The sequence below is a fragment of the Cajanus cajan genome, chromosome 3 (assembly GCF_000230855.2).
Source record: "Cajanus cajan strain Asha chromosome 3, NIPB_CcT2T_4, whole genome shotgun sequence".
Classification (NCBI taxonomy): domain Eukaryota; kingdom Viridiplantae; phylum Streptophyta; class Magnoliopsida; order Fabales; family Fabaceae; genus Cajanus; species Cajanus cajan.
This window is the reverse complement of record NC_138519.1, coordinates 29,661,848-29,689,438: the sequence shown is the minus strand read 5'-3', so window position 1 is coordinate 29,689,438 and position 27,591 is coordinate 29,661,848. Positions and strand designations below refer to the sequence as shown.

At 33.2% G+C, this 27,591-nt stretch overlaps 1 protein-coding gene and 1 pseudogene across 1 annotated transcript; both read right to left on the bottom strand.

The window, feature by feature from the left end:
- Positions 1-3,412: 3,412 nt before the first annotated feature.
- Positions 3,413-6,406, bottom strand: LOC145956217 (heparanase-like protein 2). Its single transcript, XM_083071782.1, has 9 exons — positions 6,133-6,406; positions 5,991-6,027; positions 5,563-5,743; positions 5,289-5,443; positions 4,921-5,154; positions 4,578-4,767; positions 4,324-4,449; positions 4,014-4,113; positions 3,413-3,742 (listed from the first exon to the last, which is right to left on the bottom strand). The coding sequence occupies exons 1-9, from the start codon at positions 6,334-6,336 to the stop codon at positions 3,413-3,415; spliced, it is 1,557 nt and encodes a 518-aa protein (XP_082927908.1). The 5' UTR covers positions 6,337-6,406.
- A 7,011-nt stretch (positions 6,407-13,417) lies between these two features.
- Positions 13,418-26,269, bottom strand: LOC109792746 (heparanase-like protein 2; annotated as a pseudogene).
- Between the last annotated feature and the right edge of the window lie 1,322 nt (positions 26,270-27,591).

Genomic DNA, 27,591 nt, shown 5'->3' with positions numbered 1-27,591 from the left:
GGAACGCCCCGTTCCAATCTAGGGTTATAGGCCAGTTTGGTGGTTTAGAACTGCCCGTTCCAATTTAAGAACGACCCGTTCTGAGCTACTAAATCACCCCTAAAAATTACTAAGTTACCCTCAATTAAAGTATAAAAATTGGGGTGTTACAAGAACTAAACAAAGTACTCAATTGCCCTTATATTTCTTAAAAGTTATATTCTAGCAGAATAAATATAAGGTGTCATTACAACAAAATTCTCATACAGTGACACACACCCTATAGTGACACTATATATGTCACTAAAAATCACTTTTATCCACACAATGACTATAATATATGTTGGTATATTATTAAAAAGTATGAGTATAGACTATAGTGACACACAAAATATGTTGTTAAATTTCATTCAAAATCAATACTAATGTTCTGTGTAATCTATATGTCAAATAAACATATACCTACATATATTGTACCTATAGTGACACTTTTTATATGTCGCTACATGTAACATTTCTTGTAGTGTGTTCTCCATTCTATCTCTAGATACAAAGTGTAATGAGCCAACAAGTCACAACACTTACTATATAGCATAACGACTAAGCAACGGGAAACAAAAACATCTTTTAACCTAATGATGGAAACTTGTGAGAAATGGTAGGCGTCTTGTTCCACTTGCATCCTACATCCTTCAATCTTCATCCATGGCAAAAAAACATGAAAATAAAACTTCGAATGGAAGACTGGATAGTGGAGAAGTGGTGCAACCTTCAAGCAAATGATAAACCAAGAGATGATGTTCTTTCCACAAGGAAAAGTTCCTTGAGGAAAGAACTTAAGGAGTCACACTCTCATAGAGTGAACCCAAGACTTTTGAAGAGAGAATCAATAATGATTTTACTAACAATGATTAAAAGTGACATAGGATTACAAGGTTTCTCGTATATATAGACTAACCTAGCTTATAGAGCAAGATAAGCAAACCATGGTTAGAAATGAACCAAGGTTACCAACCAAGCTAAAGATGGTGCACCCCAAAATTGAATTTGATTTCAAATATTAGGCCCCAACTCTCATGGATCTAGGATCCATGTGCCATGTGTCATGTGCTACCATGTGACACAGATCTAGAATAGCCTATAAGAGCTTTCCACATGGCAAGTGTTAAAGGTGTGACTAATGTGTTGGGCATGTGACTATAGGAATAGGTACCACCTCTGTTGGCCTAAATACAAATCCTTTTGGCTATATCTTCTACGTACTAGTTGCACCCCCTTAAACTACTAATTACACCCATAGAAGAAAATATAAGGAATTTAATTTCTACACTACTTGGCCCAAAACACGAGGTCAAAATAAAAAAGAACAAGAAAATACAAGGAATAAGAAATGGACAAAAAGATAACCCGAAGCTCAATCATGAGTTTGGGCCTTTTTCCTTCAAGCCTAGCCCATGTCTTCTTGGTATGCTTGGACTTTATTATTTAAATAATACTTGGTGATTGAAGCTTGGAAAGACATTGTTTTTCAAAGAATACTTGAGTAGTTTGCTTGAAGCAGAATATCAAAGCAAGCTTTGGATTGAACTTGAAGTGGCTTGTTAAAGAATACTTGTATCTTTGAAAAGATAGTCGAACATGATCAAGAATTACAAACAATCTCAGTGGTTCAGATGAACTAGTATGCCAAAATCATGTGTTCTTTGTTCTTGCTTTGTTTGCATTATTGAAGGGTTATGCTTCTTTCATCCACTTAATTTTGTTTCCTATTTTTTGCAAGATGATTAATTTAAAAATTTCATCAAAAGTTTTAATGAATTAATACGTGCAATCTTTTACTTTAGATATTTCTCTATCTTAATTTAATTCTTATTTAAAATTTTATAGAGTTCAAGAATATAAACATCATAATTTAAAATTTTTGGCTATATTGGAAAGTAAAAACAATTAGTTATATTTTATGCACTCTTATTAATGAATAAATTTACATCTAATTAATACATTATTTGTCTACCAAAGAAAATTAACTCAATTATTGCATAAATACATTTAAAAAATATCTAATTAATATATTATTTTCTATAATAGTATTTTGAATACTTTATTTAATTGAAATACTGACCAAACTATTGTGGTGGTGAAAACAGAAAAGTAGAGGATGTTGGTTGTTGGGTCGGGAAAAGTCTGATACCTTGGTTATAAAGTTGATTCATAAGGGTACTCATTACTCATGTGAGCCACTTATGTTGATTATCACAAAAAAAAATTGTGATGTTCAATTTGCGATTGGAGAGAACTTATATGAGCGATAAGGGTGGAAGTAATTCCATGAGGACTTAAATTTGATGCTCATTGTCGTTGTTGTAATTTTTTGTACCATTAAGGAAAACATATAATAGAAAATTCATTCATGGATTACTCATGCCTAAAACGAGTCCATACAATAGTTAAACTTTAATTATTAAGTAACATAAAAAAATATTCTTTGAAAATTAATTCAATTGCTATCTTACAACTTATCTAATCTGAAATCGAATCTAAAAAATTATGTCTTAAAAAATATTTGTTAACAATGACAACAATTATAAGTATTGCTCATTATATTTTAAAAATATTACATATACAAAAAAGTAATTTTTTTAGTATTACTCATTAAATAATTTTAAAAGGGAATTAATTAATTTTGTATATATTTCTTTTTAAAAACTTTGATTTAGAAAGAAATTAGTGTCACGACCACTAATATCGAATTGATGCTCAATAGAACACAATTTTATTTCAAAATGAATATGTTATTTTAAATTTATTTTTTTTATAATTTTCCTTTGTGGATAATAAAATATATAAAAGTACATTTATTTTATGTTTTAAAATCAACTCAATTTAACCGTGAATATAATAAAATTAAGTGATTTGGGATGTATATACGAAAAAATAAAAAATTATAAGAATTGAGTTTTTACAACAAGAACTCAAATAATCAAAATCTCAAATTGGATGTTTGGTCAATTACGATCACATTTATCAAAATAATTTTTATTCGTCAAACTATTTTTATGAAACTCCATTCATATGTTCATTTGAATGTTACTTTATTTTTTAGATTGAATTTCATAACAAAACTAAATTAATTTTCTCTATAACTTTCTACCTATAATAAACCTCTCAAATTAATAATCAAACACAATAATCACATATACACATATTTATATATACATAAATTGAGTAATCGTTCTAATAAATCAACTACAAATTGTTCAATAAAATTTATTACCTAGATAGTAATTAGAATTAAAAGTAATTGTCCACAATAACTTTTTAAGGTTTTGTTGTCTTGTTGCTGATTGATATTATGTGCATGTGCTGGCTTAATGAAGCTCTATATATGTACAAATTGTTGTTTCGTACTTTACTAAATAATATTTTGTGCCTGTTATCCACATGTTGGTGCATTGAAGCTCTTAGTATAAACAAATACAATTGAGTCAGACTCTACTTTGACAGGAGAAGAAGCATCCACCAATCGTGGTTTCATTTCTGGAATGTCTAGTGATTCTGTCAGCTGTAGTGGAGTTCCATTCAACAACACCACATCACTTCGAATGTTTCCATCCTTGGGTGTTAGATGGTATTCTTCCCTCATAGTCATTGGTACTCTTCCTGGTACCGTCTCCAAGACAGGGTACAAATTCATGTCATCAACGAAGGATACATTGAAAGTAGTGGAATTGGACATGTTTATAAGTAGCATAGTGACACCGGGCTGAAATTAAGGAGAACAACAAGTGCTTAATGAAAAAGAAAAAAAGGATTAAGAACAAATGGCACGCATTGACCTTAAAACGATATGGAAACTTCTTAGTTTTACTTTATTTAAGTAGTTTTCCCCAAATAATTGTTACAATTTATGATATGATATTTATGTTTCAGTAGCATGATGTTGTTAATGTCTATACGAGTAGTTTTATTTTTATGAAAAGTAATAAAAAAATAGAGAAAAAAAAAACAAGACATTTTGAGATAAATGAGCTTACCCCTTTCTTGGAACAATGTGCGTATGCACGTAAAAATGGTGATCCTTCATGAGAAACTGAAAGGACTTTGCTTCCCATGAGTCGATGCCACAAAAGCGCTCTAATCAATCGAAAGGTTTTATCATTAGAAAGACATGTGAATTGATAACTAAGTCTTGATCAATTTTGATGTTTCATAATTTTTTGTAGAATATTTATTTGAAAAATATAACAATTAAAGCATATTGATTGTCCTTGCTAAGGTAAGTTCTAAATGAATTGGATATTCATCAGTAACAAGTGCCTTTCACACACACATGACATGACTTACCCATAATAATCCGGGTTAGGGATGAAGGTTGTTGTGTTTAGCAAGCCATAGATTCCTCCAACCAAAGTTTGTCTACAATAAACCTTGTGGTTTAAGGTTGATGTCATGCCTAATTGGTCCAAGTACCTAGTTATTAAGTTAAAATATCTTAACATACATACATACATACATACACATATACATACATATTTATATATACTTGAAAATTTTGAAAAGGAAGCAAAAAACTCAATTCATTAGCATATTAGACTAACCAAAACCCATTAACAAAAGTGTGAGACACATCTTTGCTACCACTGTTATAGGCTCCTCCAGCTTCCCCAACCCATGGTGCTGCCCATGGCGTGAATTCCTTGACTGCTTGAGCAACACTTTTGAAAGTTTCAGCAACTTGGCTCAAGTAATATGGGTCTTGAAGCTTGTTGATAATATCCTTGTCAACACCTTTAAAACAAACCAATCATTAAGAGCTAGCAAACTAGTGAAATCTGTGCTATAGCTATTGTCCAAAAATACAATATATATAAATATATATATATATAAACATATATATATATATATATATATATATATATATATACACACATATATACATACCAGCACCAAGGTTGTAAATGTGGTGGGTCACTCTATCAACCACATCAGGCCCAACATTCAGTAAGAAGCTTTCAAACCACTCCTTACCATAGAAACCACCAGGGCCTAACACTTTAGGCCTTCTAGAAACATCAGGGTATAGTAGATTAACTATACGTCTAAGCCTAGTAATGTCTTTAGCATATTGAACACTGTCTACCCTGGCTCCTATCCCCGCAGCACATAGCTCATTTCCTATTAAGCACCATAAATCATAATGCACATGGGATAGATCGGGGAAAATAAAAAGCAATTTACGTGTGTGTGTGAATACGTCATTCAAATATCAAAAGCAGAATATAAATTAATCAAGGCTTTGATTTAGCTACCCAATTCATATGAATCTATTTTGTATCCTTTTGATATTGTGTACTTCATGAGACTTATGGCATTTTTTGGATTCCAGTTTCCCACCCAATTCAACTTGTCTTCCACAGAATTTTTCTTTCCAGCGAGAGCATTCAAGCCAAAAATTAACTTCACTCTGAAATATAAATATACAAAACAAACATAGATGCATGTGAGAATTGAATGTTGCATGCTAGTAACATATATCATAGTACGCTCTGTTGAGAAAAGAATGGTAAGTAATTAAACAAGTACCCAGTTTTGTTAAAAAAGTCATGTACTTCATCCCATCTCATTCTGGGAAGGCATGCTGTGCTGAAACCAAAAAGACCACCTTCTTTCTTTTTGAAATGGGGACATTTCTTTTGCTTCCCAAATTGATAAACAATTTGATCTTCCACTGAACCTCCTAATCTGATCCTCAGGGGATTAAAAGCTGCCAAAGTTTGGAATGATAAAAAATGTGAAATTCATAAATTGATATTGTCTACCCATGATCATATGATATATGTTACACATTGGACCATTAAAATGCCACATCTTGCCTCGACTAAACTAAAGAATGAGGACAATGAAAATTATCGATACAAAAACAAATAGCCTAAAAGGGCCAACAATATTTTTTGCATGTTTTTTCTTTTTAAAATAATCATATGATTAGAGCTGAGAAAAATAGAACTTACCCTTGATGGCATTTGATAGAACTTTGTTACTCAAGTCCTGCAAAAGTTGACAAAACAAAACATGGGACAACTAGTTAAATTTTTTTATTCAAATTATGTAAGACGAAAATACGTATGTTCATTGGTGCCTAATGTTAAATACCAAATTCAAAATGCCTGTTTGTCCCCAGGGGCAGTCATTGTAATTGCACTTATTAGCAGGCCACCAGTCCAAAGTCGCACAAATAAAATTATTATCTGTTGTAGCAATGGATGTTACCCCTTTAACTACGATTTTCACATCTTCTGCTGAAGACAAGGAAAATAATAAAAGAACAACATAACATAGAGTTACTTTCACATCCATTATGAGAAGTGATTGAAAAGAAACACGGGAAAATCACACCAAGTCATTGGATTTTATGCAACTTTTATATTCTTGCTACTTGCCAATATTAGTCGACCTAATCACTTATTTTACGCAATTTTACCTGTTTTTGTTTGTCTTAAATTGTTTTAAGGATCATGTATCTAGTCATTACTTTTCTAGAAATTCAATCATTTTGTGCTTTAATCTATCTGTATTTTTATATGCAACGATATTCCTATATCAGTTTTGTCTTTAACACGAAACCCTTTTTCTTAATAGAAGAAAATTTTCGGTCAAACATATGGCATATAAGACTTTATTAGCAAAAATTGCTGGCTAACAATTGTTTTTTTTGTTATTTTCAATAACGGTTTAATTTATATGCAAGTACTGACAAACTTTAGGATGAGTCCTATCAGTTACCTTTCTTAACTGATTGTGTATTTTGAAAAAAAAAACAACTAATTTAGGGATATTAAATTCAATTACTATCTCCCTTAAGTATTATGTTGAAAAATTAAACTTTTTGCCTAATAACAAATCACATATGAAATATGACTTTTAAGATAGTTGCTATAATAAAATTCAAAAAGTTTTATCATACATACGTGTATAGTAATATGTGATTGAATAACGATGTATAAAATCCTTAACTATAATCTCATTGCACTTTAGTTAAATTCAAATTTCTCTCTTCCAACATATTTCTGTAAAACAAAATAATTTATGTATTGATGGTGTAAATATTGACTTTTACACCAATCCTACATTAGAATCATATATGGCATGTTGATTGACTTTAATAATAATCAACCTAAAAGTTACATTTAAATTATCATTATTTCCGATTGGTTGACAATGCAATTTTTTTACATCAATTTGTTTAATACTTTAAATAAAAAAAATACTAACAAGTGCTCGAGATATTGGAAAACAAAATAATAAACCGCAAAAACAAAATACTTATGACATAGGAATATATTCATTCAAATCATTTATAATTATTTTTAGATATCTTTTATGTTCAAATTGTCATATAAGAATTAGAACATACACAATTTTATAATTAGTATACGTTCTAGTCATGATATTTAAGTTATTTATATTATGTGATTTTCAAATTAAAATTAGTGTGTATATAGTTTTTAAATTAGAATTAATTATGAATTTTCATAAAAAGACATTTATTGTGCCCATGAAGGACATCATCCTTACAATTTATTTTTTTATTATTTATGGGTTGTTTCTCTATATTTTTAGATTGTATATATATTTGTTGAGTTTTTAATTTCTACAACATTTTTTGTCACATTCCATTTCTTCTTTTTTATTATCATCACATTTCTGGTAAACCATCTCTACTTTTATTTGGATTTCCTTATGTTTTACATAAAAATATTTTTAATTATTATATTAGTGTATGAGTGGTTATATGTATTCTATTTTTTAAATTTCTCTTTTAATTATTTAGATGTTTTGTTCACTATCTTGTTGTGTTTAGACTGTTCTATTGGACATTTAGAACTTTGATGACTTTTTTGCTTTTGCATTATTGACATTTTTTTGAATAAATTTTCAACTTTAGGGTCTTCTTTGAAGTGTTCTCTTAGATGGTGTGATATGGGAATAAATAGAAGAATCCTTCACAAGATAAAAATGCGGGAAGTTAGAAAAAAGAGTCAAATATTGGAGATAAAAAAATAAAGAGAAAAAAATAATGCCTAGTTCTTATTAGAGAAAAAAAAAATAATCACCTAGTCAAGAGACATAGTCCCTGACAATGATGCCACAAACATGACATGCAAAAACCACAATTGTTTGGTATCGTAACGTAAGAGTCATTCTTTCCAAAATAGATTATGCGTTTTAGATATGAGTTTTGTAAATTCAAAGTATAAAACTTGATATAGGAAAATATTAAGTAGTGAAACAGATAAAAATTCAATTTAAGGAAATATCTCGTATTAGAGTTCAAGCTGTGAAACTGTGACACCCTTACTACCCCAACACATATATCGTAATAATGTAATTAAATTATGGAAAATAAACTTTCACAGTTGGTAAAAGAGTTCACGTAAAAACCTTCACAAATGTTCTTCAATATCCAAAATGATTGAAAAATGAACATTGGAAAATAAAACATAAGAGTTTACATATTATTTTTAAAAATAATAAATACAACTCCAAATCCATATAAAAATTCCATATCCTAGAATTTTCTTCCCCGATGTCACAAAAATTAGAGGACACCTACAATTCAACTGTTGGCATCCTAGATGCCACTCAAAGCCGGATCTTCCTCACCTAAAACATCCACAATTTATACGGTGAGAAAAGAAAGCATCTATATATAAAGCACATAAGGAAAACGCAACATATCGTCTCATTATAACTCTATACTTAATAAAATATTCATAAACATTTCAACATATCATAACTCGATCAATCATGCATCATTATCACGTCATAATTCGTAATCACCCCAATCATCACAATCTTGCACTTCACACTATGCCAAGGTCACATTACCCATTTAACATTCCATGGCTGTGCTCACCCCTGATATAACATTGTGCCAAGGTCACGTTTCCCCTGTTGCATATCTAGCCCAGGGTCGTGCTCACACCCGACATGTTATCCAAGGTCACGATACCCACGTAACAATCCAAGGCCGTGCTCACCCCTGATATAACACTGTGCCAAGGTCACGTTTCCCCTGTAGCATTTCTAGCCCAGGGTCGTGCTCACCCATGACATGTTATCCAAGGTCACGATACCCACGTAACAATCCAGAGCCATGCTCACCCCTGATATAACACTGTGCCAAGGTCACGTTACCCCTAACCTAGGGTCGTGCTCACCCCTGACATGTTATCCAAGGTCACGATACCCATGTAACAATCCAGGGTCGTGCTCACCCCTGGTCATAAGTGTGAAGAACCACAATCACATCACATTCACATTCCACACAACATCCCATCTCATGTTCACATACTCACATCATAATTAATTGGGTAGTTAAGTCATAACATACCATTCGTAACATCATGTTATCAATTAATATAATAATCAATGGAATTACACATTTAATATAATCTTAACATAAACAGTAAAACCCCCAATTGTTCCAAAACCTAACTCACAGGCACTTTTATACAATTTCGTTCTCTCTCCCAGATCATCATTCTTACAAATTAAATATATATTTCTAATCCTCGATACATACAGTATCTAATGGGATCATTAACTCCTCAAACAGAAATAATCCAATTTTTCCAAAACCTAACTTACAGGCACTTTTCTATAATTTTGTTCTCTCTCTCAGAGCATCATTTTTACAAATTAATCATATATTTGTAGTCCTAAATACATACAGAATCACATAAGACCAATAATTCTCCAAACAGAACTAATTATAAAATTACTCATAATCCTAAAGGACTTTTCCTCTACCCAATTCTCATATGTAACTCTACATATAAAAAATCTTCTTTTCTCCCGTACCTGGATAAATAGCAGTTGAAACTAAAACAGAGATCTCCTTGGTCTCCTCCTCTAAGTGCCCCTTGTTCTTCAGAGACTATAGAAGGAAAAGAAGAGAATGTAGAAGAAAGAAGTCAGAACTGAAAAATATGATTTTGGGAGTTCCAAAGCACTCAATTTATAGGCATCAAGTTTCATGGAATGGCCTGTTTCAAATCAGGAATGGCTCATTCTGAAATCTCACGTCATATGTAAAATTCACATCCAGAACGGCCTGTTCTCAAATCCGAACGGCCTGTTCTGGGATTGCAATTAAACCCATAACGGCCATATTTGGAACGGTCCGTTCTCATCCCTGGAACGGCCGTTCTCATCTTTGGAATGCCCCGTTCCAATCTTGGGTTATAGGCCAGTTTGGTGGTTTAGAACTGCCCGTTCCAATTTAAGAACGGCCCGTTCTGGGATACTAAATCACCCCTAAAAATTACTAAGTTACCCTCAATTAAAGTATAAAAATTGGGGTGTTACAAGAACTAAACAAAGTACTCAATTGCCCTTACATTTCTTAAAAGTTATATTCTAGCAGAATAAATATAAGGTGTCATTACAACAAAATTCTCATACAGTGACACACACCCTATAGTGACACTATATATGTCACTAAAAATTACTTTTATCCACACAATGACTACAATATATGTTGGTATATTATTAAAAAGTATGAGTATAGACTATAGTGACACAAAAAATACGTTGTTAAATTTCATTCAAAATCAATACTAAAGCTGTGTGTAATCTATATGTCAAATAAACATATACCTACATATATTGTACCTATAGTGACACTTTTTATATGTCGCAACATGTAACATTTCTTGTAGTGTGTTCTCCATTCTATCTCTAGATACGAAGTGTAATGAGCCAACAAGTCACAACACTTACTATATAGCATAACGACTAAGCAACGGGAAACAAAAACATCTTTTAAGCTAATGATGGAAACTTGTGAGAAATGGTAGGCGTCTTGTTCCACTTGCATCCTACATCCTTCAATCTTCATCCATGCCAACAAAACTTGAAAATAAAACTTTGAATGGAAGACTGGATAGTGGAGAAGTGGTGCAACCTTCAAGCAAATGATAAACCAAGAGATGATGTTCTTTCCACAAGGAAAAGTTCCTTGATGAAAGAACTTAAGGAGTCACACTCTCATAGAGTGAACCCAAGACTTTTGAAGTGAGAATCAATAATGATTTTGCTAACAATGATTAAAAGTGACATAGGATTACAAGGTTTCTCGTATATATAGACTAACCTAGCTTACAGAGCAAGATAAGGAAACCATGGTTAGAAATGAACCAAGGTTACCAACCAAGCTAAGATGGTGCACCCCAAAATTGAATTTGATTTCAAATATTAGGCCCCAACTCTCATGGATCTAGGATCCATGTGCCATGTGTCATGTGCTACCATGTGACACAGATCTAGAATAGCCTATAAGAGCTTGCCACGTGGCAAATGTTAAAGGTGTGACTAATGTGTTGGGCATGTGACTATAGGAATAGGTACCACCTCTGTTGGCCTAAATACAAATCATTTTAGCTATATCTTCTACGTACTAGTTGCACCCCCTTAAACTACTAATTACACCCATAGAAGAAAATATAAGGAATTAAATTTCTACACTACTTGGCCCAAAACACGAGGTCAAAATAAAAAAGAACAATAAAATACAAGGAATAAGAAATGGACTAAAAGATACCCAAAGCTCAATCATGAGTTTGGGCCTTTTTCCTTCAAGCCTAGCCCATGTCTTCTTGGTATGCTTGGACTTTATTATTTAAATAATACTTGGTGATTGAAGCTTGGAAAGACTTTGTTTTTCAAAGAATACTTGAGTAGTTTGCTTGAAGCGGAATATTAAAGCAAGCTTTGGATTGAACTAGAAGTGGCTTGTTAAAGAATACTTGTATCTTTGAAAAGATAGTCGAACATGATCAAGAATTACAAACAATCTCAGTGGTTCAGATGAACTAGTATGCCAAAATCATGTGTTCTTTGTTCTTGCTTTGTTTGCATTATTGAAGGGTTATGCTTCTTTCATCCACTTAATTTTGTTTCCTATTTTTTTGCAAGATGATTAATTTAAAAATTTCATCAAAAGTTTTAATGAATTAATACGTGCAATCTTTTACTTTAGATATTTCTCTATCTTAATTTAATTCTTATTTAAAATTTTATAGAGTTCAAGAATATAAACATCATAATTTAAAATTTTTAGCTATATTGGAAAGTAAGAACAATTAGTTATATTTTATGCACTCTTATTAATGAATAAATTTACATCTAATTAATACATTATTTGTCTACCAAGAAAATTAACTCATTTATTTCATAAATACATTTAAAAAATATCTAATTAATATATTATTTTCTATAATAGTATTTTGAATACTTTATTTAATTGAAATACTGACCAAACTATTGTGGTGGTGAAAACAGAAAAGTAGAGGATGTTGGTTGTTGGGTTGGGAAAAGTCTGATACCTTGGTTATAAAGTTGATTCATAAGGGTACTCATTACTCATGTGAGCAACTTATGTTGATTATCATGAAAAAAAAATTGTGATGTTCAATTTGCGGTTGGAGAGAACTTATATGAGCGATAAGGGTGGAAGTAATTCCATGAGGACTTAAATTTGATGCTCATTGTCGTTGTTGTAATTTTTTGTACCATTAAGGAAAACATATAATAGAAAATTCATTCATGGATTGCTCATGCCTAAAACGAGTCCATACAATAGTTAAACTTTAATTATTAAGTAACATAAAAAAATATTCTTTGAAAATTAATTCTATTGCTATCTTACAACTTATCTAATCTCAAATTGAATCTAAAAAATTATGTCTTAAAAAATATTTGTTAACAATGACAACAATTATAAGTATTGCTCATTATAATTTAAAAATATTACATATACAAAAAAGTAATTTTTTTAGTATTACTCATTAAATAATTTTAAAAGGGCATTAATTAATTTTGTATATATTTCTTTTTAAAAACTTTGATTTAGAAAGAAATTAGTGTCACAACCACTAATATCGAATTGATGCTCAATAGAACACAACTTTATTTCAAAATGAATATGTTATTTTAAATTTATTTTTTTTATAATTTTCCTTTACGGATAATAAAATATATAAAAGTACATTTATTTTATGTTTTAAAATCAACTCAAGTTAACCGTGAATATAATAAAATTAAGTGATTTGGGATGTATATACGAAAAAATAAAAAATTATAAGAATTGAGTTTTTACAACAAGAACTCAAATAATCAATCTCAAATTGGATGTTTGGTCAATTACGATCACATTTATCAAAATAATTTTTATTCGTCAAACTATTTTTATGAAACTCCATTCATATGTTCATTTGAATGTTACTTTATTTTTTAGATTGAATTTCATAACAAAACTAAATTAATTTTCTCTATAACTTTCTACCTATAATAAAACCTCTCAAATTAATAATCTAACACAATAATCACATATACACATATTTATATATACATAAATTGAGTAATCGTTCTAATAAATCAACTACAAATTGTTCAATAAAATTAATTACCTAGATAGTAATTAGAATTAAAAGTAATTGTCCACAATAACTTTTTAAGGTTTTGTTGTCTTGTTGCTGATTGATATTATGTGCATGTGCTGGCTTAATGAAGCTCTATATATGTACAAATTGTTGTTTCGTACTTTACTAAATAATATTTTGTGCCTGTTATCCACATGTTGGTGCATTGAAGCTCTTGGTATAAACAAATACAATTGAGTCAGGCTCTACTTTGACAGGAGAAGAAGCATCCACCAATCGTGGTTTCATTTCTGGGATGTCTAGTGATTCTGTCAGCTGTAGTGGCGTTCCATTCAACAACACCACATCACTTCGAATGTTTCCATCCTTGGATGTTAGATGGTATTCTTCCCTCATAGTCATTGGTACTCTTCCTGGTACCGTCTCCAAGACAGGGTATAAATTCATGTCATCAACGAAGGATACATTGAAAGTAGTGGAATTGGACATGTTTATAAGTAGCATAGTGACACCGGGCTGAAATTAAGGAGAACAACAACAAGTGCTTAATGAAAAAGAAAAAAAGGATTAAGAACAAATGGCACGCATTGACCTTAAAACGATATGGAAACTTCTTAGTTTTACATTATTTAAGTAGTTTTCCCCAAATAATTGTTACAATTTATGATATGATATTTATGTTTCAGTAGCATGATGTTGTTAATGTCTATACGAGTAGTTTTATTTTTATGAAGAGTAATAAAAAAATAGAGAAAAAAAAAACAAGACATTTTGAGATAAATGAGCTTACCCCTTTCTTGGAACAATGTGCGTATGCACGTAAAAATGGTGATCCTTCATGAGAAACTGAAAGGACTTTGCTTCCCATGAGTCGATGCCACAAAAGCGCTCTAATCAATCGAAAGGTGTTATCATTAGAAAGACATGTGAATTGATAACTAAGTCTTGATCAATTTGGATGTTTCATAATTTTTTGTAGAATATTAATTTGAAAAATATAACAATTAAAGCATATTGATTGTCCTTGCTAAGGTAAGTTCTAAATGAATTGGATATTCATCAGTAACAAGTTCCTTTCACACACACATGACATGACTTACCCATAATAATCCGGGTTAGGGATGAAGGTTGTTGTGTTTAGCAAGCCATAGTTTCCTACAACCAAAGTTTGTCTACAATAAACCTTGTGGTTTAAGGTTGATGTCATGCCTAATTGGTCCAAGTACCTAGTTATTAAGTTAAAATAGTTTAACATACATACATACATATACATATACACACACACACACACACACACATATATATATATATATATATATATATATATATATATATATACTTGAAAATTTTGAAAAGGAAGCAAAAAACTCAATTCATTGGCATATTAGACTAACCAAAACCCATTAACAAAAGTGTGAGACTCATCTTTGCTACCACTGTTATAGGCTCCTCCAGCTTCCCCAACCCATGGTGCTGCCCATGGCGTGAATTCCTTGACTGCTTGAGCAACACTTTTGAAAGTTTCAGCAACTTGGCTCAAGTAATATGGGTCTTGAAGCTTGTTGATAATATCATTGTCAACGCCTTTAAAACAAACCAATCATTAAGAGCTAGCAAACTAGTGAAATGTGTGCTATAGCTATTGTCCAAAAGTACAATATATATACATATATATATATACACACATATATACATACCAGCACCAAGGTTGTAAATGTGGTGGGTCACTCCATCAACCACACCAGGCCCAACATTCAGTAAGAAGCTTTCAAACCACTCCTTACCATAGAAACCACCAGGGCCTAACACTTTAGGCCTTCTAGAAACATCAGGGTATAGTAGATTAACTATACGTCTAAGCCTAGTAATGTCTTTAGCATATTGAACACTGTCTACCCTGGCTCCTATCCCCGCAGCACATAGCTCATTTCCTATTAAGCACCATAAATCATAATGCACATGGGATAGATCGGGGAAAATAAAAAGCAATTTACGTGTGTGTGTGTATACGTCATTCAAATATCAAAAGCAGAATATAAATTAATCAAGGCTTTGATTTAGCTACCCAATTCATATGAATCTATTTTGTATCCTTTTGATATTGTGTACTTCATGAGACTTATGGCATTTTTAGGATTCCAGTTTCCCACCCAATTCAACTTGTCTTCCACAGAATTTTTCTTTCCAGCGAGAGCATTCAAGCCAAAAATTAACTTCACTCTGAAAAATAAATATACAAAACAAACATAGATGCATGTGAGAATTGAATGTAGCATGCTAGTAACATATATCATAGTACGCTCTGTTGAGAAAAGAATGGTAAGTAATTAAACAAGTACCCAGTTTTGTTAAAAAAGTCATGTACTTCATCCCATCTCATTCTGGGAAGGCATGCTGTGCTGAAACCAAAAAGACCACCTTCTTTCTTTTTGAAATGGGGACATTTCTTTTGCTTCCAAATTGATAAACAATTTGATCTTCCACTGAACCTCCTAATCTGATCCTCAGGGGATTAAAAGCTGCCAAAGTTTGGAATGATAAAAAATGTGAAATTCATAAATTGATATTGTCTACCCATGATCATATGATATATGTTACACATCGGACCATTAAAATGCCACATCTTGCCTCGACTAAACTAAAGAATGAGGACAATGAAAATTATCGATACAAAAACAAATAGCCTAAAAGGGCCAACAATATTTTTTTGCATGTTTTTTCTTTTTAAAATAATCATATGATTAGAGCTGAGAAAAATAGAACTTACCCTTGATGGCATTTGTGACACCCTTACTACCCCAACACATATATTGTAATAAATCTTTCAATTACAGTAAAAGGGTTCACATGAGAAACTTCGAACAACCACATTAGCAGAAATATAAAACATAACAGACAAGAGTTTTTACAAATTGTTTTCAAAATAATATTACAGTACCAAATTCACACGAATATTTCGTTCTAAAAAACCTTTGCCCCGATGTCACAATATCAGAGCATTTCCCAAAATAAAACTGTTGGCATCCTATATGCCCCTTGCAGCCGGATCCTCTCCACCTAAAATATCCACAATTTATACGGTAAGAAAAGAAGATATCTATATGCAAAGTACATCCAAACACACCATGTTAAAATCTCATCATATTTTCTTTATTTAATAAAATATTTACGAGCATGTATCATAATTTATCAATCCATCACAATCCATTTAGATTTTATGATTAACACTATCATTTTTACCTTTCCTCGTTCACATCAATATAACAATTATCTCAACATCTATAATTCATGCCAATTTCACAATCATTTCCACATACGTAATTCATACCAATCCAACAATTAACACTATGCCAAGACCTCGCCATATTTGACACAAGTGATACAGGTTAATTGCCTCACTCAACCCACACCAGACCAGGGGTCACGCCCTCCCTGTAGCATCACTTACCCAGGGGCCGTGCCGTCCCTCGCCATTTTGGTGTGAGGAAACACAATCACATTACAATCAATACAATCTCTTGCAATTAACCCTATGCCAGGGCTGTCATAAGCGACATAAGTGGTGGTGTTAACTATTTTTCTCATCCCACACCATGCTAGGGTCACGCCCTCCCTATAGCACCACTTATACAGAACCGTGCCATCTCTAGTCATTAGTGTGAGACATCACAATCACATACAACATCTCAACTCATGATTCAAAGTCACATCAAGATTATCCATTAACAAGTAATATAATAATAACTTTCATTAATATAATAATCATTTAGAATAATTAGGATAAATTGTAAAATTCCTAATTATTCTAAAATCTAACTTACCGCATTTTCCTTACAATATAGTGAAAAACAAGAAATCATATATATACAGATAATAACAAATATAAATTAACTCCAGTAAAGGTGGCAGTGCCTCCTAGTTAGGAATCCATTTATATTTTCATGGTATATTTAAATTCTCAAGTAAGTAGGAAACTTAAAAGAACTAACGGGAAATAAGGAGTCTCAGCCTTCCATTCAGATAAATTAAACATGATCCTAAGAAATTCTACCCAATACCCTCATATACTCTACATATAAATAATCTCCTTTTCCCCCGTACCTGAATAGATAGGAACTTGGGCAGAACCTCCTCCTCTCTTTCCTTAAACAGTAACTGGAACTAGGACAGAATCTCCTCCTCAAGATTCCTCTTTCTCTCTCTCCTCTTTCTCTCTCTCTCTCTCTAAAAATGTTCACCCTTCACAGTTATAATTTTTCACCCCCCATGCCTCCTATTTATATGCAATCTGGGTTACCCGGAACGGCCCGTACCGATTTCGGAACGGCCCGTTCTGGAACCTTCGAATCTGTGCAAAATTTTCAACTGGAACGGCCCGTTCTAAAATTGGAACGGCCCGTTTCCAAAAAGCAGAACGGCCCGTTCTAAAACCAGAACGGTCCGTTTTCATTCTCAGCAGAACGGCCCATTCTCCCTCCGAAACGGCCCGTTCTCCTTCCGGAACGGCCCGTTCTCCTTCCGGAACGGCCCGTTCTGGGCCCGTTCCCAACTTAAAATTTCAGTATCCTTTTATTGCTTGGAACGGCCCGTTCCAACTTTGGAACAGCCCGTTCCAAGTTACCCATTTACCCCTCAAACTTTAATAAAACTGCAAAAATGCCATTAATATTTACAAAAATACCCCTAAAACTTAATAAATTTACGAAAAGACTCAATAATAATAGAGTGTTACAATTCTCCCCTCCTTTTAAAAATTTCGTCCTCGAAATTACCTGAAGTAAATAAAAATGGATATGACGCTCTCATCTTCTCCTCTAGTTCCCAAGTAGCACTTTCTGGTGTAGCTCCTCCCCAAATAACTTTCACCAAAGGAATTTCTTTACCCCTAAGTTGCTTTACCATTCGATCCTCGACTCTCACAGGGGTTGCTTCCATCGTTAGATTCTCTTTAACCTCAATATGATCCGATTCAATCACATGTGAAGGATCATGGACGTATTTTCGAAGTTGAGAAATATGAAAAACATCATGAAGATTTGACAGATTAGGAGGCAAAGCTATTTGGTAGGCAACATTACCAACTCTTTTTACAATTTGAAAAGGACCAATGAATCGAGGAGTAAGTTTTCTGGATTTTAATGCCCTGCCAACCCCAGTCCATGGGGTGACTTTTAAGAACACATGGTCACCTTCTTGAAATTCCAATTCCTTTCTCCTCCTGTCAGCATAATTTTTCTGTCTATTCTGAGCTGTCCTCATCCTTTCTTGTATCAATCTAACCTTTTCAGTGGTTTGTTGCACAATCTCAGGTCCTAAGATGATATTATCACCAGGCTCGCACCAACACAAAGGAGTCCTACACCTCCTACCATACAAGGCTTCATAGGGTGCCATACCTATGCTAGAGTGGTAACTATTATTATAGGTAAACTCTATCAAAGGTAAAAGACTATCCCAACTTCCCCCTTGGTCCAACACACAGGCTCTAAGCAAATCCTCTAAAGATTGAATAGTCCTCTCAGTCTGACCATCAGTTTGAGGGTGGTAAGCTGAACTAAGTCTCAGTTGGGTTCCCAAAGCTTGTTGTAGGCTCTCCCAAAACCTAGAGGTGAATCTAGGGTCCCTGTCTGAAACTATGCTAGATGGTATCCCATGTAATCTCACAATCTCATCAATATACAATCTAGCCAATTTTTCTAGAGAATACTTAATGTTAATAGGTAAGAAATGTGCACTCTTAGTCAACCTATCAACTATAACCCAAATGGAATCATGTCCTCTCCTAGTCCTAGGCAAAGCAACTACAAAATCCATGGAAATACTATCCCATTTCCACTCGGGTATACTCAAAGGCTGAAGTAGTCCTGAAGGTTTTTGATGCTCTATTTTAGCCTTCTGACACACTAAACAGGCACTCACAAATTCAGCTATATCTTTCTTCATCCTAGGCCACCAGAATATCTTCCTAAGGTCATGATACATCTTAGTTGCTCCTGGGTGAAAACTAAGCTTGCTCCTATGACCTTCCTCTAGGATCAATCGTCTAAGCGTAGGAACACTAGGCACACAAACTCGGTCTTTAAATCTTACCACTCCATCTACACCCAAGGTAAATTCTCCTTCAATCCCTTTCCCTATAGCATCACGTCTAGCTACTAGAAATGAATCCACTATTTGTGCTTCTCCAATTTCCTTCAACAGCTCACTAGTCACCCGAGTCATACCTAGTTTCACACTACTATGAGTCACCTCACAAGTCAGACTTAAGTCTCTAAATTGTGCCAAAAGGTCCATCTCCCTAATCATAAGAGAAGACAACTGCAAAGATTTCCTACTCAAAGCATCAGCTACCACATTAGCTTTTCCTGGATGATAACTAAGATCAAAATCATAGTCCTTAAGGAACTCCAACCATCTCCTTTGCCTCATATTTAATTCCTTTTGATCAAACAAATACCTAAGACTCTTATGATCACTAAACACTTCAAATTTTGAACCATACAAATAATGTCTCCAAATCTTAAGTGTGAACACCACTGCTGCTAATTCAAGATCATGGGTGGGGTAATTCCTCTCATGTATTTTTAATTGCCTAGATGCATAAGATACGACCTTTCCTTCTTGCATTAACACTCCACCCAAACCCATCTTAGAAGCGTCACAATAAATCACAAAAGTCTTGCTAAGATCAGGCAATACTAAAATAGGTGCACTAGTCAATTTTTCCTTAAGGGCTCGGAAACTATCCTCACATTTACTATCCCATACAAACATAACTCCTTTCCTAGTCAAACTTGTCAAGGGTAATGCTAACTTAGAGAATCCTTCTATGAATCTTCTATAGTATCCAGCCAATCCAAGGAAACTCCTAATCTCACTAACTGACTTAGGTGTCTCCCAATTAAGCACAGCCTCAACCTTAGATGGATCCACAGCTATTCCCCCACTTGAAATTACATGTCCTAAGAAACTCACTTCCTCAAGCCAAAAATCACACTTAGACAATTTAGCATAAAGTTGTTTCTCCCTGAGGGTTTGTAGTACTACCCTTAAGTGTTCTTCATGCTCCTCTTTAGTCTTAGAATAAACTAGTATGTCATCTATGAAGACAACTACAAATTTATCCAAGTACGGATGAAGAATCCGGTTCATGTAATCCATAAAAATTGCAGGAGCATTCGTCACACCAAAAGGCATTACTAGATACTCATAGTGTCCATAACGGGTCCTAAATGCTGTCTTAGGTACATCTTCACTCTTAACTCTAATCTGATGGTACCCTGATCTAAGATCGATTTTACTAAACACACAAGCACCTACCAACTGATCCATAAGATCATCTATCCTAGGCAACGGATATTTGTTCTTAATGGTCACCTTGTTCAACTGGCGATAATCTACACACAACCGCATACTACCATCCTTCTTTTTGACTAGAAGTACGGGTGCTCCCCAAGGTGATACACTAGGCCTCACAAACCCCTTTTTCAACAAGTCTTCTATTTGTTTCTTTAGTTCCACTAACTCTATGGGTGACATCCTGTAAGGTGCAATAGAGATAGGTCCTGTTCCTGGAACTAAATCTATGGAAAATTCTACTTCTCTTCTGGGTGGTAAGCTAGACACATCAGAAAAGACATCCGAAAAGTCACACACAACAGGCAGTTCATTTACCAAAACATTTTTCTCGGAATTCAGAGAAGCTAACAACATGTACACTTGGGCATCTTCTTGCAAAGATACCTTAACTTGGTTGGCAGTCAAATAATCCTTACTCACTTTTTCAACAGACTCCCCAAAAATAATAGATTTACTAGCACAATTCAAAAGGACATGATTGGAAGATAACCAGTCCATACCCAAAATAACATCTAGTTGACTTAGAGGTAAACAAATTAAGTCAACCATGAAATCTCTACCTTCAATAGTCAGAGGACACTTTGAACAGACATCAGAAGTGATTACCGATTCACTAGTGGGTGTTTCGACAATTAACTCAAAAGACAAGGAAGAGACAGGTAATTTTAGTTTGGACACACACGCATGTGATATGAAAGAGTGAGTCGCACCAGAATCATATAAAACGGTTAAAGGAGTTCCATTAATGAAACACATACCCTGAATTAAGTCTTCGGATTGAGTAGCTTCAGCACCACTCAAAGCAAATACTCTTCCTGTGGTTCGAGGTTTGCTAGCGCTCCCTCCAGCCTCTGTTATTTCTTTCCTACTCTGAGGGCATTCACTAGCTTTATGTCCCTCTGCTTTACATTTGAAGCATATCATTATCCTTTGCATCCGACAATCAACTGCCCTATGTCCTGGCTTTCCACAATTAAAACAGTTGTTGTGTGGAACAAAACCCACACTTCCCCTTCCAGAAGTTTGGCTAACCGTTGGAACTTGGCTTCTTTGTTGCATAGAACCTTGATGATTCACCTTAGAACTTGAGTCCCCTGCAAACTTGGTATAAAGTTTATTCTTATTAGCTGAACCAAACTTAGTATTTCTCATCGGTCCTCCACTCTTATAATGAGTTACCCTAGCTCGGTTGTCTTCATCAAATACTCTGCACTTGTTTACTAATTCATGGTAGTGAGTAATCCCTTGATAATTGAACACTTGTTTGATCTCAGGGCGAAGACCGCTCACAAACTTCACGCATTTGTCCTCCTCATTGTCTACACCATCATACATAGGGCAGAATCTAACCAAGTCTTCAAATTTAGTCACGTATTCAGCCACAGAATTCTCTCCTTGTTTCAATTCAAGGAATTCCACCTGTTTCTTATGTCTCACATCTCGGGGAAAATATTTCTCCAAGAACAGCCGCTTGAAGTTATCCCAGTTTACTTGAGTTCCTGCAGCCATCATTCTTTGCAAAGCACCTTGCCACCAGATGCCAGCCTCTCCAGAAAGCATAAAAACGGCCAAAGTTACCTTCTGTATCAAAGGACATCCCATAGCTTGGAATATCTTTTCAATTTCAAAAATCCAATCAGCAGCTCCATCAGGATTATAGCCTCCACGAAAGCTTGGCGGATTATTTCGCTGAAATCTCTCTAGCCAATCTATCTCTGGTCGTTGGTTCAGATTACCAATAGCCTGAGCCATCGCTTGCAGAGCATCAGCGATTGCATGATCGTTTCTACCTCCTGCCATTGTTTTTCTGTCCTCCCAGAAAAGTTAACAATCATACTCTAAAACAACAAATTTAATCAATCGTCGTTATATCAATAAATTCAACAATCAATTTACTACACCATTCATGTACCAAACAAGCATAGCAGACTCATAACTTACGGCCGATTGAATCGACCTGCTCTGATACCACTAAATGTGACACCCTTACTACCCCAACACATATATTGTAATAAATCTTTCAATTACAGTAAAAGGGTTCACATGAGAAACTTCGAACAACCACATTAGCAGAAATATAAAACATAACAGACAAGAGTTTTTACAAATTGTTTTCAAAATAATATTACAGTACCAAATTCACACGAATATTTCGTTCTAAAAAACCTTTGCCCCGATGTCACAATATCAGAGCATTTCCCAAAATAAAACTGTTGGCATCCTATATGCCCCTTGCAGCCGGATCCTCTCCACCTAAAATATCCACAATTTATACGGTGAGAAAAGAAGATATCTATATGCAAAGTACATCCAAACACACCATGTTAAAATCTCATCATATTTTCTTTATTTAACAAAATATTTACGAGCATGTATCATAATTTATCAATCCATCACAATCCATTTAGATTTTATGATTAACACTATCATTTTTACCTTTCCTCGTTCACATCAATATAACAATTATCTCAACATCTATAATTCATGCCAATTTCACAATCATTTCCACATACGTAATTCATACCAATCCAACAATTAACACTATGCCAAGACCTCGCCATATTTGACACAAGTGATACAGGTTAATTGCCTCACTCAACCCACACCAGACCAGGGGTCACGCCCTCCCTGTAGCATCACTTACCCAGGGGCCGTGCCGTCCCTCGCCATTTTGGTGTGAGGAAACACAATCACATTACAATCAATACAATCTCTTGCAATTAACCCTATGCCAGGGCTGTCATAAGCGACATAAGTGGTGGTGTTAACTATTTTTTTCATCCCACACCATGCTAGGGTCACGCCCTCCCTGTAGCACCACTTATACAGAACCGTGCCATCTCTAGTCATTAGTGTGAGACATCACAATCACATACAACATCTCAACTCATGATTCAAAGTCACATCAAGATTATCCATTAACAAGTAATATAATAATAACTTTCATTAATATAATAATCATTTAGAATAATTAGGATAAATTGTAAAATTCCTAATTATTCTAAAATCTAACTTACCGCATTTTCCTTACAATATAGTGAAAAATAAGAAATCATATATATACAGATAATAACAAATATAAATTAACTCCAGTAAAGGTGGCAGTGCCTCCTAGTTAGGAATCCATTTATATTTTCATGGTATATTTAAATTCTCAAGTAAGTAGGAAACTTAAAAGAACTAACGGGAAATAAGGAGTCTCAGCCTTCCATTCAGATAAATTAAACATGATCCTAAGAAATTCTACCCAATACCCTCATATACTCTACATATAAATAATCCCCTTTTCCCCCGTACCTGAATAGATAGGAACTTGGGCAGAACCTCCTCCTCTCTTTCCTTAAACAGTAACTGGAACTAGGACAGAATCTCCTCCTCAAGATTCCTCTTTCTCTCTCTCCTCTTTCTCTCTCTCTCTCTCTAAAAATGTTCACCCTTCACAGTTATAATTTTTCACCCCCCCATGCCTCCTATTTATAGGCAATCTGGGTTACCCGGAACGGCCCGTACCGATTTCGGAACGGCCCGTTCTGGAACCTTCAAATCTGTGCAAAATTTTCAACTGGAACGGCCCGTTCTAAAATTGGAACGGCCCGTTTCCAAAAAGCAGAACCGCCCGTTCTAAAACCAGAACGGTCCGTTTTCATTCTCAGCAGAACGGCCCATTCTCCCTCCGGAACGGCCCGTTCTCCTTCCGGAACGGCCCATTCTCCTTCCGGAACGGCCCGTTCTGGGCCCGTTCCCAACTTAAAATTTCAGTATCCTTTTATTGCTTGGAACGACCCGTTCCAACTTTGGAACAGCCCGTTCCAAGTTACCCATTTACCCCTCAAACTTTAATAAAACTGCAAAAATGCCATTAATATTTACAAAAATACCCCTAAAACTTAATAAATTTACGAAAAGACTCAATAATAATAGAGTGTTACAGCATTTGATAGAACTTTGTTACTTAAGTCCTGCAAAAGTTGACAAAACAAAACATGGGACAACTAGTTAAATTTTTTTATTCAAATTATGTAAGACGAAAATACGTATGTTCATTGGTGCCTAATGTTAAATACCAAATTCAAAATGCCTGTTTGTCCCCAGGGGCAGTCATTGTAATTGCACTTATTAGCAGGCCACCAGTCCAAAGTCGCTTAAATAAAATTATTATCTGTTGTAGCAATGGATGTTACCCCTTTAACTACGATTTTCACATCTTCTGCTGAAGACAAGGAAAATAATAAAAGAACAACATAACATAGAGTTACTTTCACATCCATTATGAGAAGTGATTGAAAAGAAACACGGGAAAATCACACCAAGTCATTGGATTTTATGCAACTTTTATATTCTTGCTACTTGCCAATATTAGTCGACCTAATCACTTATTTTACGCAAGTTTTACCTGTTTTTGTTTGTCTTAAATTGTTTTAAGGATCATGTATCTAGTCATTACTTTTCTAGAAATTCAATCATTTTGTGCTTTAATCTATCTGTATTTTTATATGCAACGATATTCCTATATCAGTTTTGTCTTTAACACGAAACCCTTTTTCTTAATAGAAGTAAAATTTTGGTCAAACATATGGCATATAAGACTTTATTAGCAAAAATTGCTGGCTAACAATTGGTTTTTTTTGTTATTTTCAATAACGGTTTAATTTATATGCAAGTACTGACAAACTTTAGGATAAGTCCTATTAGTTACCTTTCTTAACTGATTGTGTATTTTGAAAAAAAATAACTAATTTAGGGATATTAAATTCAATTACTATCTCCCTTAAGTATTATGTTGAAAAATTAAACTTTTTGCCTAATAACAAATCACATATGAAATATGACTTTTAAGATAGTTGCTATAATAAAATTCAAAAAGTTTTATCATACATACGTGTATAGTAATATGTGATTGAATAACGATGTATAAAATGTTTAACTATAATCTCATTGCACTTTAGTTAAATTCAAATTTCTCTCTTCCAACATATTTTAAAACAAAATAATTTATGTATTGATGGTGTAAATATTGACTTTTACACCAATCCTACATTAGAATCATATATGGCATGTTGATTGACTTTAATAATAATCAACCTAAAAGTTACATTTAAATTATCATTATTTTCGATTGGTTGGCAATGCAAATTTTTTACATCAATTTGTTTAATACTTTAAATAAAACAAATACTAACAAGTGCTCGAGATATTGGAAAACAAAATAATAAACAGCAAACACAAAATACTTATGACATAGGAATATATTCATTCAAATCATTTATAATTATTTTTAGATATCTTTTATGTTCAAATTGTCATATTAGAATTAGAACATACACAATTTTATAATTAGGATACGTTCTAGTCATGATATTTAAGTTATTTATATTATGTGATTTTCAAATTAAAATTAGTGTGTATATAGTTTTTAAATTAGAATTGATTATGAGTTTTCATAAAAAGACATTTATTGTGCCCATGAAGGACATCATCCTTACAATTTATTTATTTTTATTTATTTATGGGTTGTTTCTCTATATTTTTAGATTGTATATATATTTGTTGAGTTTTTAATTTCTATAACATTTTTTGTCACATTCCATTTCTTCTTTTTTATTATCATCACATTTGTGGTAAACCATCTCTACTTTTATTTGGATTTCCTTATGTTTTACATAAAAATATTTTTAATTATTATATTAGTGTGTGAGTGGTTATATGTATTCTATTTTTTAAATTTCTCTTTTAATTATTTAGCTGTTTTGTTCACTATCTTGTTGTGTTTAGACTGTTCTATTGGACATTTAGAACTTTGATGACTTTTTTGCTTTTGCAATATTGACATTTTTTTGGATAAATTTTCAACTTTAAGGTCTTCTTTGAAGTGTTCTCTTAGATGGTGTGATATGGGAATAAATAGAAGAATCCTTCACAAGATAAAAATGCGGGAAGTTAGAAAAAAGAGTCAAATATTGGAGATAAAAAAATAAAGAGAAAAAAATAATGCCTAGTTCTTATTAGAGAAAAAAAAATAATCACCTAGTCAAGAGACATAGTCCCTGATAATGATGCCACAAACATGACATGCAAAAACCACAATTGTTTGGTATCGTAACGTAAGAGTCATTCTTTCCAAAATAGATTATGCGTTTGACTTTGAAATTCTTTATGTTTAAATGGAGTTAAATCTAGAATATGAAAATTAGATTTTAGATATGAGTTTTGTAAATTCAAAGTATAAAACTTGATATAGGAAAATATTAAGTAGTGAAACAGATAAAAATTCAATTTAAGGAAATATCTCGTATTAGAGTTCAAGCTGTGAAACTGTGACACCCTTACTACCCCAACACATATATCGTAATAATGTAATTAAATTATGGAAAATAAACTTTCACAGTTGGTAAAAGAGTTCACGTAAAAACCTTCACAAATGTTCTTCAATATCCAAAATGATTGAAAAATGAACATTGGAAAATAAAACATAAGAGTTTACATATTATTTTTAAAAATAATAAATACAACTCCAAATCCATATAAAAATTCCATATCCTAGAATTTTCTTCCCCGATGTCACAATATCAGAGGACACCTACAATTCAACTGTTGGCATCCTAGATGCCACTCAAAGCCGGATCTTCCTCACCTAAAACATCCACAATTTGTATGGTGAGAAAAGAAAGCACCTATATATAAAGCACATAAGGAAAACGCAACATATCGTCTCATTATAACTCTATACTTAATAAAATATTCATAAACATTTCAACATATCATAACTCGATCAATCATGCATCATTATCACGTCATAATTCGTAATCAC